A 19304-nucleotide genomic window follows, 5' to 3' on the forward strand; every position below is an offset into this window, starting at 1 on the left:
TTAAACAGGTTACCACGACTCTAATGAGTTATTTAATTCTGCATTGTATGGAGTATCATGAATATAATAATATTTCTTTAGTGCTCACCAGCTGGGGCTTGGTATCTTTTCTTGTCATACAGAGAGGTTAACTATTTTGTACTTGTCAGAGGGAAGTGTGACTACTACATTGACTGGGTGTCTCAAAGATAAAGGCAATTTCTGAATATCAAATCCCATTTTCTGACCAGCTTATATAAAATTAAGTTCTTAAAAAAAAAAGGAGGAAAGAAAATGTTGGCATTAAGATAAGCCATGCTTAAAAATAAAATAAACCCCCAAGACTGTTCTACATAGTTGAAATTGTAAAGGTCCCCCAAACCTGGCATGGCACAAACGACCTGGACTCCTGAGCCTCTGAAAAGTAAATCCCTCCCAGAAGAAAATATTCCTCGTGGAAACCCCTAACTCCTCTTCTATATCCTCACTTTCAGAAAGCTTCCCAAGTATCTTTACATCTTTCAACTGTTAAATTTTCCTAACTCCAATATTCAGTCATTCATTATAGACCATGATGTGCAGTATGTGGACAGAAACTGTACTAAAAGCATGATTTCAAAATTCACAGCAATTTTTGATAACACGAACTTCCCTGGAAATTAAACTCTTCCATATCTCCCAAACTATTGCTTTATCAACCTTATTAGTATATATAATCTCTTTAGATGCTAACTGTTAGAACATTTTCTCACATAAAAATGCTGTCTTTGGGCTTCCCTGGTGGCGCAGTGGTTGAGAGTCTGCCTGCTAATGCAGGGGACACAGGTTCGAGCCCTGGTCTGGGAAGATCCCACATGCCGCGGAGCAACTGGGCCCGTGAGCCACAATTACTGAGCCTGCGCGTCTGGAGCCTGTGCTCCGCAACAAGAGAGGCCGCCATAGTGAGAGGCCCGCGCACCGCCATGAAGAGTGGCCCCCGCTCACCGCAACTGGAGAAAGCCCTCACACAGAAACGAAGACCCAATGCAGCCAAAAATAAATAAATAAATAAATTAAAAAAAAAATGCTGTCTTCTGTTTTTCGACTTTGATAAATACCTAAGGACTAATGAGCTACCATTTATGGTATGCCTCCTGTAAGCCACACTTTGAACTAGCCATTATAAAACTTAGTTTAATTCTCAGAGTAATCTGATGAGCCCTATTTTACAGAAAAGGAAACAAGTTCTAAGAAGTTATATGACATGCCCTAGGCCACCCAGTTAGCAAGCAGTAGAGCCCTAACTCCCTTTAGCTTCAGCGCCTATATTGATTCTTCATTTTGGCTAGTAATACAGTATGTTATTGCTTTGTCAATTTCACCATAAATCCTCAGACATTTCCTCAATGTCGGAAAGCCTTTCCTTTACACAAAAGGCTGAACAGTTTTGTTGCAAAAACGTTAACTTCTCTATTATTCTAGCACAAATACTGTCATTCTATAACTACGTTAACGTTGAGATTCAGCAATTACTTTATTATTTTTTTTAATTAATTATTTTTTTTAAAAAAAATTATTGGCTGTGTTGGGTCTTCGTTGCTGCATGCAGGCTTCTCATTGCAGTGGCTTCTCCTGTGTTGCAGAGCACGGGCTCTAGGCGCGCTGGCTTCAGTAGTTGTGGCACGTGGGCTCAGTTGCTCTGAGACCTGGGGGATCTTCCTGGATCAGGGCTTGAACCCGTGTCTCCTGCACTGGCAGGCAGATTCTTAACCACTGCGTCACCAGGCAAGTCCCACAGCAATTACTTTAAAAGTCAAGTAGCAAAACTAATCCAGTGAATTTTTTTCCCATAGGTAGATAACATGCTTTCAACTCCTAAAACTTTAACATATGGTAAGAAAAATGTAGTACAACCTGTACAAACTTCCTTCTGTCTACTACTTCAACATTCTTTTTTGAACTGACTTTAAAAACTTCTATTTAGATCTTTGTTGTGTCTATTTAAATTGATAAATTTTACAGATGTAAAGGTGAAAATCCACTCACTGTTAAAAAATCATTGACATGTGAGGCAAGGTACAGGTGGTGAACTTCTCTAGAAATGTGGTAAGAGAACATGAAATATTTTACATAAAAGCAACGTTATAACATTTCTAAGTGTCAGCACTTCTGATTTATATTCCATTTCACTCAACGCATTGCAAATACACCTTGCAGGTAATATTACTCCTAAATTATATCTTTAAAAACAGGGATTCTTACCACGTGGAGACGGGTTATGGCAAGCTTTATGGAACTGTGCAGTATATTGTACACACAAAAGTATTACTTCTAACACCAAAGCAGAAAGTATATACAAGTATAAAATTCAGAAAGAGAGTACAAATGTTTAGCATTGCATTTCTAAAATTATATACATTCATGTAGTTCTGTATAAACCATGAGATGCCTTCTCACCATATCATCTGATCTCTGCAAACAATGGCTGTGAGAACAGCACAGGTGATGTTATTTCCTTATACAGAACAGAAAAACTGAGGCTTAGCCCTGGGTCATTCAGTAGGTAAGTAGCACAGGCCCAGCCTAAATCGAACGATGTGACATATGTTAGTTCCCTTCTACCCTCCCTTTCAGGATACCCACTACCTCCTTAGCAGTGGACTAGGTGGACGTAAATGACACTATCAAAAATCAAAAAATCTGTATCTAGATCCAGAAAAGTCCATTTGAAGAGAAGCAAAAAATTATTAAAATATTAAGTTACCTAATCATAACATTTTAAAAACCCACATGGGCTCCATTTAAACTATTTATTCAACTTTCGGTCACTGGCAGTCTCATTACACCAGCTTTTCTCAAGAATTCTTAACGTCACTCATTAAGCAAATATTTTGTAAGCATCTCCTAAATTTAGGCTTTGGAAATAGATTAGGAAAAAACCAAAATTTCTGCCCTCACTGAGGTTACATTCCAGGAGCGGGGAGACAATAAATAAGTAAAATAATTAGTGTATTTGGTGGGGCACAGGAGCTACAGAGAAAAATTAAAAACGGAAAGAAGATAAGGAATGGGCGTGTGTACTGGGGAGGGAGGGAAAGGAAGCCGTAGGATGTTACACGTTCACCTTGCAAAGTTTATACCCACATTCAACAGCTGTTAAGTAAGTCATCACAATACTCGCTACGTGGGATGAGAATTTACACACTCCTGACATTTCCATCCTCTCCTATTTCAAGAAACAAAAAGAAAATTATCCGACGCCTCGGCACTGCTGTTCAGAACCCCGATTTCTGTATCAGACCTTGTTTCCTTAAGAAAAGAGCAAGCGCTGGGGCAAAAAGTTCGATCACTGATAACAATACCAGCTTGGGAGACAGAAGTTAAAACAATCGGGTGGGTGCGACTCGGAGCTCCGATCCCGCGGAGATCACTCGCTGCCCCGCGGCCACCGCCCTTCCAGTGGGCAGCGGACGCCGGGTTCCGTCGGTTTCACCCCAGACTCGGTGCCGCCGCGGACCCCGCCCCCGAGCGCTCTCCGGCCCCCGCGGCCTGGCCAGCCGGGCGCGCCGGCCATTGCCCAGCCCGCCCACCGCCCGCAGCCAGCTCGGCGTTCAGGGGCCGCCCCCGCCGACCGCCGGCCCCTCGCCGGCTGCCACGTAACCCTTCGCGGGAACCAGGAACTGCGCGGCGCGGCCGGCGGGAGGGGGCGGCGGCGGGAGGGCGGCGTGCGTGATGGCCGAGAGGGCGACGCGGCGGCCCCGGCCCCTGCGGGCGCACAGCGGCCAGGCTCCCGGGGCTCCGCAGCCCCAGCCCGGCAGGGCGCGGGGCAGGCCCGCTCCTCCGGGCCAGGCGGCCGGCACCTCCCCCCGCACCCCCCCGCCGGGGTCCCCCGCGGTCCCGGGCCGAGGGGCTGAGCTGGCAGCCGGGGCCCGGGGAGGGGACGGCGGGCGGGCGATTGGGGCGCGGGCAGGGCTCACCTCGAACATGAGCCCCAGCAAGAAGACCATCGCTACACAGGAGACGATGTCCGCGTGATTCTGCAGGACGAATTCGTGGCTCAGGACCGGGGGGCTCTTGGTGCTCTTCTTGCGAATCGCCATGGTGAAGCCGTCGCCCGTGCCTGCAGGTGCTCCGCCCCGGCTCCGCTCTTCCCAGCTGCTCACCGACTCGCCGCCGCCGCCGCCGCCTCCCCCTGGCTGCTCCTCACAGCCCCGCCGCTGCCGCTCGCTGGGGCTTCACTTCCCATCCCATAGCCAGTACGCAGCCGCCGGGGCCGCCCGGAAAAAAAAAAAAAAAAAAAGCAAGCCCACACAGGAGGCGAGCATGCGCACTGGGGAGACGGCGCTCTCTCGTGTCGCGGCCGCCCCTGCGAGGCCACAGCGCCGCCTAGGGAGCGGAGGCCGTCCGCCCGGGGCCGGGCGAGTGTAAGAAATCTGAGCGGCGCCTCCCCTGCTCCGCTCCAGGGCTGGGGTTGGGAGTCGTTTGAGGCGCGAGCTTCCTGCGGTTACTGAACAGACTGAGTCCGCGCCGCGGTCAGAGGGCGGCCACGTGCTACGGCGTGCACGGGTGCAAGCGTGCTTTCCGCCCTCTGTGCCACCCTGGCCTTGGGTGTCAGTGCCTGCTTCCCCATTGATTGTCACTTCTTGAAAGCCACTGCCACCAGCAAAATAACCTAAACGTATGAGTACAGCTTAACTACATAAGGGTAGGGGCATTCTTCGGTTTTAGCAGCTGCCTTAAAAGTTAACTTCAGAGTTATTTTAAACACGCCTGAGGACTTGTTTCCTGTTCTTTGTAGCCTTGAACTAGCTTTCAAAAAGGAACAATTCCTATTTGGTCTCACCTACCCATCCCCCAACGGGCATGCGACTGAAGTAAGTTCATAAGTTTGGGTTTACTGGCTTCATATTTATTATTAACGACACTTCTTGGTAATCTAGGGAGATGATTTTTAAAAGTTTGTGGATTAGACATGTCTTCCTCTTTCATATTTCTGCCCAGACCAAGACTCCCTGTATTCTTTCTCCAGATGAATTGTACCACTGTTTACCCATTTGCCAAATCTAGAAACCAGAGTCATCCTGGACTGATCCCTTTCAGCATCCTTCCATATCCAAACTATTACCAAAGAAACCCAAGGCCATTGAGTCCCCCCTTCCCTTTCCCACTGCTGCACCCTCAGGAGGGGACTCACTGCTCACCGACAATATTACAAGTCTGGTGAATGCCTTAGTGGTTTAAGAACATGGGTTTATAAGTCAGAATTCTGTCACTCATTATCTGTATGATCATGGTTACTTATCTCCATGAGATTCGATTTCTTCATTTATTTATGTATTCGTGCATTCAAAAAACTATTTATTGGGCAGCTACCATATGCTAAGCACTGGGGATATAGAAATGAAGGAAAAGTACAATTGAACCTATTCTTATGGGCTTTCATTTTAGTATGGGAAGAGGATCTTTACACAAGATTTAAAAAGTGAAACATGTCTTAAATTGAGATGAGGGTCCTGGAGAAAAATAAAGCAAGGGGAATAGGGAAAGTGTGGGAAATTGCATTTGCCTGAAGACTTGAAGAGGTGAGGGAGCAAACCATATCATCAATAAAAAGGAGATAATTGTAGTACCTGTAGCCTACTTTAGCAATTAAATGAGATGATTCAAGGAAAGTGCTTAGTAGAGAGTTAGGTATAAATGTTAGCTATTATTGTTATTATTTTTTCTTTTTGGCCACGCTGCTTGCGGGATCTTAGTTCCCTGACCAGGGATTGAGCCGGTGCCCCCTGCGGTGGAAGCAAGGAGTCCTAACTGCTGGACTACCAGGGAGGTCAAATGTTAGCTATTATTATTTTCCTACTTTCTGATCAAACAATTACTAGTTTTACCTACCTCCAAATCACCTTCCAATTTCATATTAGAATGATGCTTCTAACAAAATTTTTCAAATTTTTTTGGTGGTTTCCCTTTTCCTTTATGGGAAGCTAGCATGACTAAATAGTGCTTTATGGTTTGGCTTCTGCCTACCCAGACATGCTCAAACCCTTCCTCTATAGGCCCCAATCTCTTAGTACCAGCACTACTGGCTTCCCACTCTATACACACGATAGTCTGCTCTCTTCCCACGCTCTCCCTGGCTTTGTGCTTGATGCTGCTTCTGTCTGGGATGTTTTCTCCTCTCCCCTCATCTACACACCCCACGCCTACTGTTCCTTCAAATCTCATTCACAGGTGACTTCACTGAAACCTTTACTGACTTCTGTGGCCATCTCTAATGACTCAATTGCATTTTTAAAAATAGCTTTAATGAGATATAATTTATATCACATAGTTCACCTATTTCAAGAGTACAATTTGATGATTTTTAGTATATTTACAAAATTGGGCAACCACCACCATAATCTAACTTTAGAACATTTTTATTATTCCCCAAAGAAAGACTTAGTTTTTGTTCTTGAAACTCATATACCTGGAATGGAAGACAATAAACAAGTCATTACCAATGTGATGGGTATTTTCAAGACTTGTTTGGTGAAGGATGACATGGAAATATTCTAGGTCATTTGGAAATTAATTGTTCCACTAAAGTGAGTTTTTAAACTGAAATGGACTCTTTAAAACCTTAAAATTTAATTATTTTTCACTCTTTTGTGAGAAAATACCCCCACTGGTGTTCTTTTAGTTGCATGAAACCTACCATACTCTGGACAGCTGTAGGACTTGGGCTGACCATTGTATTTGGCAATTCAGAGGATGTGAGTTTGTGGCAGTGTGGGTTATCCAGGAAACAGATGCCAAGACAGAGTCAGAATCGTAAGGGATTTGTCAGCAATAACGTTTGTGAAAAATAAATGGGAGAGGAGTCGGTAGGGGAAGGCTGCAGACCACGAAACCTGTCTGACACCTGTGAAAGGAAGGAGGGAGGACCTGCCAGGAAGACCTCACGCTGAGGTGCAGCCTGAGAACATCTCGGCCAGCCCAGCAGGGCGCTCCAGCACACTGGGCAGAAATGGTGGGTCCTTGTAGTACTGCTCTGCTCAGTCAGGGGCTGGGAGCTCCCGCCATGCACTCTTGCCATCTTCCAGAGAAAGTCACAGCTTTTGCCAGGAGGTCCTCTCCCACCGCTCTCTCTTGGGCTCAGTTACCTACCTGCTCCTTCCTCTGGCCCCTTGAATCACCCCATGGTTACAGCCAGTATCCCTTGTGGTTTTTGAAGAGTCCTTTTGTGAAAATTTCCTCAAATTACCCACTTTGAATGTGCCATTTGCTCCTGCTAGGACCCTAACTTACTATGAAGATCATTAGTGACCTTCAAGAGAGTGTTTTCTTCGGAATGATAGGAATAAATAGCTGATTGGAGTGGGTTTCGAGAGAGTGGGCGGTGGAAACATGGAGGCATGTGTATAAGCAACTCATTTGAGGAGTTTTTCCTATAAGATGAGACAGAAATGGGCAAGTAGTTAGAGAGGGGCTGAAGGGTCTAGGGAAAGTTTTTGTTTTCTTTTTGGATATGATCCATTTTAAACAATTTTATTGAAGTATAGTTGATTTACAATGTTGTGTTAATTTCTGCTGTACAGCAAAGTGATTCAGTTATACATATATACATTCTTTTTCATATTCTTTTCCATTATGGTTTATCACAGGATATCGAATATAGTTCCCTGTGCTATACAGTAGGACCTTGTTGTTTATCCATTCTGTATATAATACTTTGTGTCCACTAATCCCAAACTCCCCACCCGTCCTTCCCCATGGATATGATCTATTTTATGTTTGCACGCAGAGAGAATGACCCTTTAGAGCAAGAAGTTTCTTCTGCAGGAGATACCTGCAGGTCTGTAAGAGGTGATGGCATCTTGTATACAAGTACAGGCACCCACCGTAACAGGGATGGGGTTCCCACAGTAACCAGAGGAGAGCAGAGTTTGTGGATAGGTTAAGAATGGCTAGATGAAGTTGTGTTCTTGTTGTTTCCATTTTCTCAGTAACATATGAAATCATCAGGAGTGGGGATAGTATATTGGAGACTGAGGAGAAAAAGGGGTAAAACTGTGGGAGGGTGAATGGATTAGAGGAGTGTCATCAGACAGCAGTGCTTCCTCCTTGAGGACGTGCATTGAAAGTAAGACTAGTAAACAGAGCCCCATAATTGTCTTCGGTCCCATCCCCCTGCTTGGATACAGCTCTGGAGAAGGCAGAGAGTTGGGGTCTGCCAGGCCAGCATGACAGAGGGGCAAGGATGTTGAGGGGAATTGCAGAATAGGCCAGGGCTGCGAGGAGGTGGCTGTGCTTCTCCTACCTGGTCACCCTCCACCCGCAATCCACCCTGTTTTGCTGTGAAAGGCAGACCTCTTCAGATCGCATCACTGAAGCTCCCTGGCCCTCTGACTTCAGCCAATGGAAGGCACTGGCCAAAAACCAGAAGCGAGTTTTGGGGGTTTATTCTCCCTTGATCCCTCCTGGCCTTATGATGGTTCTGGCCGGGCCTGTGTTCTCCGGTGGCCACAGCCCCTGTCAGCCTTTCTCTCACGTTCCAGCTCTTGCTGGGCTCAGTACCTCTTTCTCTCCCCTGCGTCTTCGGGCTGCCCGGGAGCTCCCCTATCTCTGCTTGGTTCTCTCAGCCGGCCCGCTCCTCTGTCCATAGGCCTTTCATGAAATTCTCTCCAGCTCAGCCCTTCCGAGGGTACCATCTGTTCCTTGCCAGTTCTGCATCCTCAGATACAGAGTGCTGGGGCCTCGGAACTGGGGACGCCCACGGGGTGGAAGATGGTTGGAGTGGGGCTAGTTGGCCAAAGAGCAAGTGGTCAGAGGGTGGGGTGCTGCGGATGAGTCCTGAGGTCGTGCGGTCCTCGGCCATGAGACAGGAAGGGCGTGATGGAGGGCGCACGTCGGAAGCGAGGAGTCGTCGAGGCAGTAGGAGGGGAGAGCGCCCTCCACGCGCTTTATGGATGGTCTGTCGCCCGGAGGGACTCAGGGAGCAGAAGGGGAAGGGCGCGGGCGCAGACATCCGGCACGAGTGAAGAGGATGAAGAGGGGTCAGGAGCCCGGTGAGCGGGTGACTGTCGCGGGGCCGCGGGTAGTGAGTGGGTGGTGTAGTTGGAGGGCATGGGCTTCCAGAAGAGCGCGGGCTTTGGGGGGAGGGGGGAGAGCTCTCTGTCGGCAGCAGGGAGGGGCATGGGCACACCCACTCCCCCGCTGGGCTCTGCTGCGTGCTGGGGTGGGCGGGAGAGCAGCTGCCTCGTGACGCTCCGGGGGAAGCAGCTTTCAGTTTCCACTGAGAGCGGCCCCAGGTGCAAGAGGGTGAAGGAACTATACAGAAAAGGGTGGAGGCTGTGGAGGGCTTGGTCGATGACACAGCTGGGGTTCTAGGGGATGCAGTGGAAGGGTGGGGGGAGGTTAGCTTAAGTCAAATCAGGGGAGGAAGAGCCACGAGGGGGAGAGAATGTGGTGACGGTGGATGACCTGGAGGTTCGCCTCCAAGGAGACTAAGGTGGAAAGGGTCCTGCCGCATGGGGCAACTATGCAGATGGTCTTTTAGGGAAAGTGGGGAATCAATTCTAATTTTAGCTTCCTTTTTAGGATGGACTGCTTCAGAAGCTTATAGGGAGGGAGGACTGCCGTTAAATCCTCTGAAGGTGGGTCATGGTGGTGGGGAAAGTGGTCTAAGGAGACCCTCAGGGCTCTGGAGGTCTCGCCTAAGCAGACTGATTGCTCAGGTGTGTCCAGCTCTGGAGGCTATTGTGTGTCCAGTGTGGTGCTGGCTCCTATGTGTACAGACACTGTCTTGTGGGTAAGTGATGTTTCCGCAAATGTAGCTTGGATCCCGAAATGTTGGGATTCTCAGGATATTTTTAATAGTTTAAAAAAGGACGAAAAGCAGACTGTTTGAAATTGGGTCTATCCAGGAAAATCTGTGGCATAGGGTTGCTGTAATTATGAGAAATATAAAAGAAACGGAGAGACAATCTCTGCCCTCAAAGAGGTTATTTCTAGTTGGTCGCATAAGACATATATGAAAAGGAAAAAAACAGTTCTGAGATGATGCGAAAGTAAGTACAGCAAGCATGTGCCTAATAAAAGGAAGAACTAAAATGGGACTGTTGGATTTCAACAGCTCCTAGGGGACAAAAGAATGGAAGAGAAGAAACTAATGTTTGTATGACTACTGTGTTCCAGGTATTGATATTTTGCTTTCAAATAAGTTACATCATTTAGTTTTCACAGAAACCCTATGAATAGTTGTTATTCTAATTTAAAAATGGGGAAACTGAGGCTCAGAGAGGTTAAGTAATTTGCCCAAAGTCCCAGGGCTGGCAACCTGTTTGTCTGACAAACCCATTCTGTGTCAGTATAAATAGTACTCCAGGAGCTTCACTTACCAGGATGACCCTGAACTTCCAGAGAGCAATGATTCTCAACCTGATCCATTGAAGAGACTGGCTCCTGCTCTGATGGAAACACAAAGCCCATTAAAACAAAACAAAACAAAAACGGGTCATTTATCTGTTTACATGCTATTGTTAAATCATTTATAGTAAATTTTAAGAATATAAAATTGCGCTCGTCTTGTGAGGAAGAAATTGTATTTCTATGAGGAAGCGAAATCGTTGCTTTAATAGTTGGAAATGATATAATTTTCTTGAGTATAAATTTTACTGCTATGGAAACTATAAGCCAAATTTATAATGCAGTGTTGTTACTCTTAGGAAAGATTGTCAAGAGAGGACACGTCACCCTTGGAGGGAGAGCCAACTGGTAATGAAAAGGCTGTGACCCAGCCAGATCACTCTTGGGTCCCCCTAGGGGCAGGGCTGTGATCTTCTGACCTCTAGAAGCTTAAGGAACCCAAGATGGAGTGTCTATCCTTATTTAAACTATAACTTAGTTCACTTTATTTAGTCTCACTTTGTTTAGCACACCAAGGGCCTGAGTTAATGCTTCTCTGATAGATGAGAGATCAGTTTCAGAAAGTGGTGAATGCAAAGTCTAAAACTGGAAACAGGAAGTGTAAGTGATTTCAAGAAGTTTAGCTTCAAAGGGGAGGAGAGAGCAGGGTAGGTCACTAAAGAAGAATCAGGGAGTTAAGGTATGTTTTGTGTTTGCTGTTGAATGATGTGACAGTTGATCGTGTTTAGATACGAGAAAAGGGAAAAGAGGAAGAGGTTGAAGACACTGGGGAGATGGGGAGAGGTGGGAAAATTGATGGACTGAGGTCTTGAAGGTTTGGATCCTCCAGAACATAGGTAGAGGATTAACTTTACATAGGAGGGGACACCTCTTTTCACACGGAAACGAAGGAGGGACAAGGCAAGGTCAGCAGAGACGAAGCAGTCATGGACCTGAGTGGAGGTTCTTCCCCGCTGTGATGAGATCAGGAAGGGCAGTGCCAGGAAGACAGTGAGGCACAATCCTGTTTTGAAGGAATGAGAGGGGAGTGACAGCCACAAGGGTGGAGGGAAAGATGGCCACAGGAACAGGGTGGCCCTGGAGGGGTTTGGACAGGAGGAGACTGTCAGCCCCACTAAAGGGGCTTGGTGGTTTGAGGGGAGGGCTAGGATACAGTTTAAGCAGCTGGTTAAGGGAATGCTCGGTGCAGGGTTGGAGGATGTAGGTAGGGAGTGGATTATCTTATTATAACTCTCCTAGTTGCAAGGGACTGAAAAGAAGATTCACAAGATTCAGCAGATTCAAAAGAAAAGCTTTGGGGAACTGGGACGCTCTGTGGATCGTGGGAGCTAGAACCAGTTACCTGACCTCATCAGGACTCTCTCTCAATGTATCTTTTTTTCTGTCTTTTGTTTCAGGTTGGCTTCATTTTTCCCTATAGTCAATGGACTTTATTTACATGGCAGAGAACATTGTCACTTGCAAGTTTTATCAGAACAATCCCAAAGGAAGACCTAGACAAAGCTGGCTTGGTTGTATGATCATTTCTGGGTCACGCGGCCTGTCTTGGTCACATGCATTTCCCATGGGTAGGGTAAGTGAGTCTATTATTAGAAGGTGCAGAGGAAGGGGTGTTGGGCAAATAAGAACATGAACCAACATAGGTGTCCCAGGGAACATGGTGGGAAGGTTCTAAAGGTAGAGGAACAGCAGGAGGTGGTTGGATCAAGGGAGAAAAATCCAACAGTAGTATGACCATGAGTGAATGAGAAGACTAGATGGATGGGATAGAATAGATGGCTTGTATTTCAGGCAACAGCCAAGGACTCTGAAGATGTGTAGTAGGATGGATTTCTGAAATAAACTCAGCAGACACAGATACAGGAGTGGTCCTACTTTGAATTTGTTTCACCTGCAAGAGGGTCTTAGTTCTCATGAACAGACAGGAAAATGGTGGTAGGTAAGTGGTTCCTGGGGAGATGGGTACATGAGGACACAGCAGCAGCAGATTGGGGGTATGCTTCTCAAAGTAACTGGAGACTCACCTCTGCCAGGGAGGTCACCCAGTAGATCACTTTCACCTGAGGAGAATGAAATGATGAGAGCATCGTTCTGTGCAAAATGCTTTGCTCAACTGCTTCTAAAATTAGAAGGTCTTATACCTCAGGGAATTTGTGACTGGTGGAGCTGACATGATGTCTTGTAGCCATCAGAAAAATGGTGTATGGCTCGGTGCCTAGTAGAACCAAGGTCTTGGGGTGGTGGCCAAGGATTCTTTGGAGCTGTTTCCTTGTTTGCATCAGCCCTTGTGCTCAAAGACAAAGCTTACAGCACGAGTGAAAACAGTTAAAATGTGTACAGTTCTTTGCGGTCCCCCAAACACCGTTGATATATACATTATTAATTTTAATCTCTTATCAACCAGGAACATAATGTTTTCCCTACTTCAAATAAGGAAGCAGAGGCTCAGTAAAATAACTTGTTTAAGATTTTACAATTATTAAATGTTAACTCCCAAGATGAAGAATGTGAATTTTTAAAAGTTATGGTAAGATTTTACTAAAAAGTAAATATGGTGCTTTATGGAGCTTAATTGGTGTTAAGTCCAAGTGAAATAATCATAAGGGAATATGTGAATGTGTTCTGTTAACAACAACAACAAAATAATATTTATTGGGTGCCAAGCACTGTGATAAACACAAAGAACATTTAATACAACAACTCATTGAGTTAGGTACCATTATCATTCTTTTTCTGTAGATGAGGAATTGATCGGACAAATAATATTACTAAAGCATCACCACTACCACCATGACGAATGGAAACAGGAATAGGCCACATACTGGGAAATCAATTAGTAGTTTATTTTAACTCAGGAAATGAGCGCCAGGCCAGGGAAGAAAAGAGAAAGGGATAAATCCCTGAGACTATGTGAGAGAAACGATAGGTTTCGTTCCTGTGAAGCAAGCCCCTTTCATTTCCTAGGCAGTTTATCACTCCTGGGCATCTCTCACACCCACCAGCATTTTCTTTGGTCTTCAGATCGCATCTACATCCTCAAACTATATCATAAATATTGCCTTGCTAAATGGTGTGGGGCTTGAAAGAAATAGGAGTGACCAAGGACAGATTCAGCTGGGCACATGGGGGGAATGGTGATGCTACTTATCCAAATGGTGAGTTGGGAAGGAGAGGTAATCAGGAATATGGGATTGTGGAGTAAGCAGAAGAGTTCAGTTTTAGATATACTGAGTTTCTTCACATTGACGTCTGGACTTTGGGAGATAGCTACGTGAAGAGTCCCTGCAGACAGCAAAAGATTCAAGCTCAAGTATACATTTGGTGATGATGGTTAACACGACTAAAATGGATTAGCTCTTTGAGGTGGTGAATTAGAAGAAAGAAGAGCAACGAATTTAGTCTTGGGGGTGCCTGTAGCGAAGGGACTATAAAGGCGATCAGGATCTTAATTTTATATATATAGCATTTAATAACAGTGGTTTTCAGAGCACTTTTCTAACAGTAATTTCCCACGAATCCTCCATAAACTCTGGATGATGAAACTTTTAAAAGCTCACAACATTCTTTCACTCTTTAATCCTAATAACGAATTTATTTTAGGCTTAAATGCTATTGCAAGGAATGTGCTGGTCCAAAGGACAGTATTATTAGAAATTATTTCCTCTGAAGTTGAAATTCTTTAAAAACATACTAAATAAGACAAGTAATAAAATGGGGGAAGAAAAGGACAATGATTATATTAAAAATTGGATTCCAAGAAAAATTGCTATAAGACTAGCTTCCAGGAAGTCAAGGCAAAATGTGAACATGTTGAATTAACTAGATGTTTGTCCCGTGCAGAGTGTATGAAACATGGTTAATTATCAGCATCACATGGAACCTCCCTAACCTGGAGATTCTGGTGAGTGTGTCTGGCTTGGGGTCTGGGAAGCTGTGCATGTTTTCAAAGTTCCCCAGGTGATTCTAATAGTTAGTCCAATTTGACAAGCCCTAGTCTCATAAAGGAAATAGACCAGTTCATATAGGAGAGAAAAACTTTTTTCTAGCTCTGAAATCTGAAAGAGATTTTGTTGCATGAACACTGAAGAACACTGAATAATAAAATACACAATGCCCTCAATAGCATTAAAAAAAAACCAAACGGGTAGAGATTTTATATGTGTGGATCTCACACTGACCTTTGATAAAATAAAAACCAACAACATAATACTAAATTATAATTCTGTTCGTGTGAATAAAGAACTATCTGGGTCAATGGGAAAAATGATATTCCTTGGTCCTTTTCAGGAATTCTGATTCAGCACATCTGGTTAGGGACCAGAAATTTGCTTATTTGTAATAAGTACCCCACTTGATAGTGATGGAAGTGGCTCAAGGCCATAGTTTTGCACCAAGAGAATGGATGGTTAACAATATTCCTTAGAGTTTCAGGTTTAGATATAAAATCTTGAGATACACCATTTGTGGTCAGCATGTTCACCATTTTTGAAAACTGAAGCAGGGGAAAGAAGCAGGATTAATCTACTTCCACAAAGTAGGCTGGGAACACTTCTATGGTATAAAACCAGAGAGCTTCTTTCAGTGAAAAATTTTCTTCAACCCTTGGGAAAATGTTAAAAGCGTGGCTGCATCATATGCCATTAGAATAGATGTTGGTCTCACTAAAAGGAAGAAATGGGTAATAGAATTGACATTCTATTATCACAGGTGATGATTTAGCATTCTCGACCTCCCATTTCCTTTCCTCCATTATCCTGTAATGCAATTTTTAATCAGTGTTTACGTTATTGCCTATGTAAAATTGAAGAGTCAGATAGTATTTCATACTTATTTCTTTCCTAACATCATTCTTATTTTTTGGACTCAGTGATTGCCTCATTTCCCCCCTCCTCCACCAGTATAGTTTTCTATTAACTGATTGTCCTTTCAGTTGCTCAACTAGAGTTGTTGTCTGACTACCAGCAGTTTTTTTCCCCCAAAGCCTCAACCATCCCAGATAATGTTTCATTTCCTCCACCCTGGAGATCACTCTCTGAAGCCTCCGCTTCCTCTTACTCCAATATGGAGCAGGCTTTGGAGACCCCTTTGTGTTAGAACTCACGTTTTTTGTTTTTGGCCGTGCTGTGCAGCTTGTGGGATCTTAGTTCCCCAACCAGGGATTGAACCTGGGCCCTTGGCAGTGAAAGTGTGAAGTCCTCACCACTGGACCACCAGGGAATTCCCTTAGAACTCACTCTTGACAATTTTCTGTATTGGATTTGCTGTTGCACCTGTGGGCCTTCCTTTTTCTTGTTTCTCTGGAGTGCATTATCCAGCAGTTCCCTAAAGAGAGGTGCATGGCAGATACACTTTTTGAGTCCTTACCTGGACACATGACTGATAATTCGGTTGGTTGTAAACTTCTAGGACACAAATAATTTTTCCCTCAGATAGTTGAAGGCATTATGTCCTAAAACCCCTTGTTACATTTAAAAAGCCAGTGCCATTTTCTTTCTTTCTTATGCGGGCCTCTCACTGCTGTGGCCTCTCCCATTGCGGAGCACAGGCTCCAGACGCGCAGGCTCAGTGGCCATGACTCACGGGTCAGTGCCATTTTGAGTCATGTTCCCTCCTAAGTGATTCTAACCAGCAATCCTACCACCACACCCATAGCCTGAAAGCTTCTAAGGGCTTCTCTTTATTTCTGATATTCTGAAATTTTGAAATGGTATGACTTGGTATGGATTGTTTTATCTTTTTTTACACTGTTGAGCACTAAGTAGACCCTTTCAGTGGAAAGACTCATGTCCTTCAGTTCTGGGAAATCTTTGTGTATTTCTTCTTTGATAATTTCTGCCTATTTTCAGTTCTTTTCTTTCTGGACCCCTATTTGATTTTGTACCTCCTGGTTTCCTTTTAAAGTCTTCTGTCTTTTTTCTTCTCTTTTCCATCTTTGTTGTTGTTTTCTTCTCAACTTTGTTTTCCAACCGTTCTATTTATTTTGGTTATATATTTTTATTTTCCAAGACTTTTTCACAGTTACTTTTCATAGTAATCTTTCTTATTTTATAAATTATAATACTTTCCCTTATCTCTCTAAAGATACTAATAATTAAAAAAAATTTCTCTACATTGACTTTTTTCTTTACTTTAGCTTGTTTTGCTCCATCATTTCTGATGTTTGATTTCTGTTTATACTAAGACATACTGATTGGAAACTGTATATGTGGGTGAGTGTATGAGAGGATTTGTCAAATTGTAGGGAGATATGGCCACTGTGTTGGAGACACACATATAACTGTATGTGCAGGTTTTTTCTTTTTTTTTTCCCCCCAACCTGGGAGGATTTGATGAGGAGTTTTACAACAATGGTTCAAAGTGAGGTCTCTGACGAGATTAGGGTCTTGTGAGCAGGGCTTGTGCAGGTTTTTTCTCTAGATCATTCTCTCTCTTGAGATGAAATTTCCAATCTTCTACCTGGCATTCATCTATTTGGAAGCTGCTGTTCTGGGGACAGGTGAGGAAAGGGGAATGGAGGTCTACTGTTCTGACTTTTGCTTAACTTTTTTCTACCTTTCACCTCCAAGAATAAACTTCAGTCTCTTTTTTTGAGGTGGTGGTTGGCTGGCTGTGTAGCACTGGGGGCTGTTGCACATAATAAGCTTTCACTATGGGGACTTACCTGGTGGTCCAGTGGTTAAGACACTGCGCTTCCAATGCAGGAGGTGTGAGTTCAATCCCTGGTCAGGGAACTAAGATCCCACATGCTACATGTGAAGCCAAAAAAAAAAAAAGCTTTCACCAATCCCAGTTTTTTAAAAAAAGGATTTATTTGTGTATTTGTTTATGGCTGTGTTGGGTCTTCGTTACTGTGTGCGGGCTTTCTCTAGTTGCGGCGAGCGGGGGCTACTCTTCGTTGTGATGCTCACGCTTCTCATTGAAGTGGCTTCTCTTGTTGCGTAGCACGGGCTCTGGGCGCGCGGGCTTCAGTAGTTGTGGTGCACGGGCTTAGTTGCCCCGCGGCACGTGGGATCCTCCCGGACCAGGGCTCGAACCTGTGTCCCCTGCATTGGCAGGCGGATTTTTAAAAATTTTTTTATACAGCAGGTTCTTTTTAGTCATCCATTTTGTACACATCAGTGTATACATGTCAATCCCAATCTCCCAATTCATCCCACCACCACCCCCAGCAGGCAGATTCTTAACCACTGTGCCACCAGGGAAGTCCCCAATCCCAGTTTTAGAGCAGAGCAGTACCCACCTCTGCAGCATCTGGTGCCTCCAACTCCTCATCTTCTCACGGGGTTGTTAGGGTGAACTGGCCCTCTTCCCTCCTGCAGCAATTTTTTTTTTTTTTTTTGCGGGCCTCTCGCTGTTGTGGCCTCTCCCGTTGCGGAGCACAGGCTCCGGACGCGCAGGCTCAGCGGCCATGGCTCACGGGCCCAGCCGCTCCGCGGCATGTGGGATCTTCCCAGACCAGGGCACAAACCCGTGTCCCCTGCATCGGCAGGCGGACTCTCAATCTGCGCCACCAGGGAAGCCCTTGATCAAGCTTTCTTAATCGTCCTTGCCAATTCTCTTCCTTTGTACCGACCCCAAGGTTGTGTACATTTACCCATTGCTTTCATGGCAACCTCAGGGCCGTGACATCCTAATCTCTCTCTAACCCAGACCGCCTTCTTAAGCTTCTCTGTAGATTGGGGTGCAGGTCAACTTACCATTTTCCCAGTGGGCATGTACCTCCCTTCTGTTCTGGGAGACTAGCCCAGTAGATTCTATGAGACAGACTCAGGCTTTTTCTTTTGATTAAGACGTTTTATTATTTATATTTTGAATAAGCAATACATTCAAATAATTCAAAAGTCCAAAGATATAAAAGGGTAGATTGTGATGTTTCCGGTCCTATCCCCGGTTCCTCAGCTACCCATAAGTTCTCCTCTTGGGAGGTAACCAATGTTACTGTTTTTTTTTAAAATTTTGGGGGTGTTTTTCCAGAGATATTGCCTGCATACACAAGTAAATACACTTATATAGGCCCCTCCTCCATTCTCCGCTTTAATTCCAAACGTTTCAAAAGGCCCAGCATCAGTGCGGCTGGAACTAAGACTTTCACAGTCAGTATTTCAAACATGGAACTTTTTTCCCCAACAAAACCAAGTATCCTTTGAAGCCCCCCCCCCCCAGAATGGAAAAGGGGGAAAAGACTGATGAGTTTTCCTGCTCCAACAATGCCTGGAAATTGGTAGCAAGATTTAAGCTGGTGCACTGCACTGATGAGCAAGGGAGACTGGCAAGGGAGAGGGCGCAAAGTTCAGCATTGGCAGAGTTAAGATACACCCGCACTTAAATCTTTTCTCATTTTCTCTAGGATTCCAGCCTCCCTGCTACTAGTCAACTTTACTTTTTCTTTTTTTAAAAAGTTTTTGATTTTATATTGGAGTATAGTTGATTTATAATGTGTTAGTTTCAGGTGTACAGCAAAGTGATTCAGTTATACATATACATATCTATTCTTTTTCAGATTCTTTTCCCATATACGTTATTAATTTTACTTTTTCTTGAAGTGACAACCTGGACATATGAAAATACTCGCAAGTAACTTAAAAATACTCAGAAAGTCTCCCAGAAACACACAGAGAAGATTCAGGTTTCACAGAGTTGGCCAGGGCATCCGGTGAGCTACCACAGAGAGCTCTGATTTATCTATCATCTATTTCACACACACTGGAAAGAAGGGAAAGCTATTTATGAAGGAATCAGTACTGGTCCCAAACCCTTCTCTGAGCCTCTTCTCCATCTGAGAAGAGATCTCACCCACTGTGGCCACAGGGGTGGGCATGTGACCAAAGCTGGGCCAAATACAGAATCTCATGTTTCCCTGACCACAGACACTGGTCCAAGGTATGGGTAATGAGCCAGTACAAGTCATCGAGTCCTTCCCCTAGGATTTTCAAAAC

At 44.7% G+C, this 19304-nt stretch overlaps 2 protein-coding genes across 2 annotated transcripts in view; both read right to left on the reverse strand.

Annotated features, from left to right (window-relative positions):
• The window catches only part of TRAM1 (translocation associated membrane protein 1), a 29082-nt gene extending 24798 nt beyond the window's left edge, over positions 1 to 4284 (reverse strand). The window contains exon 1 of the mRNA XM_004280585.4: positions 3936 to 4284. Coding sequence (XP_004280633.1) covers positions 3936 to 4058 — 123 coding nt within the window. The 5' untranslated portion in view covers positions 4059 to 4284. The remainder of the gene's footprint in view (positions 1 to 3935) is intronic.
• Positions 4285 to 8903: 4619 nt separating this feature from the next.
• On the reverse strand, positions 8904 to 13639 carry LOC117196894 (uncharacterized). The gene is made up of 4 exons (XM_033407114.2): positions 12510 to 13639; positions 12393 to 12428; positions 10341 to 10409; positions 8904 to 9326 (listed from the first exon to the last, which is right to left on the reverse strand). Exons 1-4 carry the CDS (start codon positions 12645 to 12647, stop codon positions 8904 to 8906), a joined length of 666 nt encoding a protein of 221 aa, XP_033263005.1. The 5' UTR covers positions 12648 to 13639.
• Positions 13640 to 19304: the final 5665 nt, after the last annotated feature.

This window comes from Orcinus orca, chromosome 17 (genome assembly GCF_937001465.1).
Source record: "Orcinus orca chromosome 17, mOrcOrc1.1, whole genome shotgun sequence".
NCBI classification, from domain to species: domain Eukaryota; kingdom Metazoa; phylum Chordata; class Mammalia; order Artiodactyla; family Delphinidae; genus Orcinus; species Orcinus orca.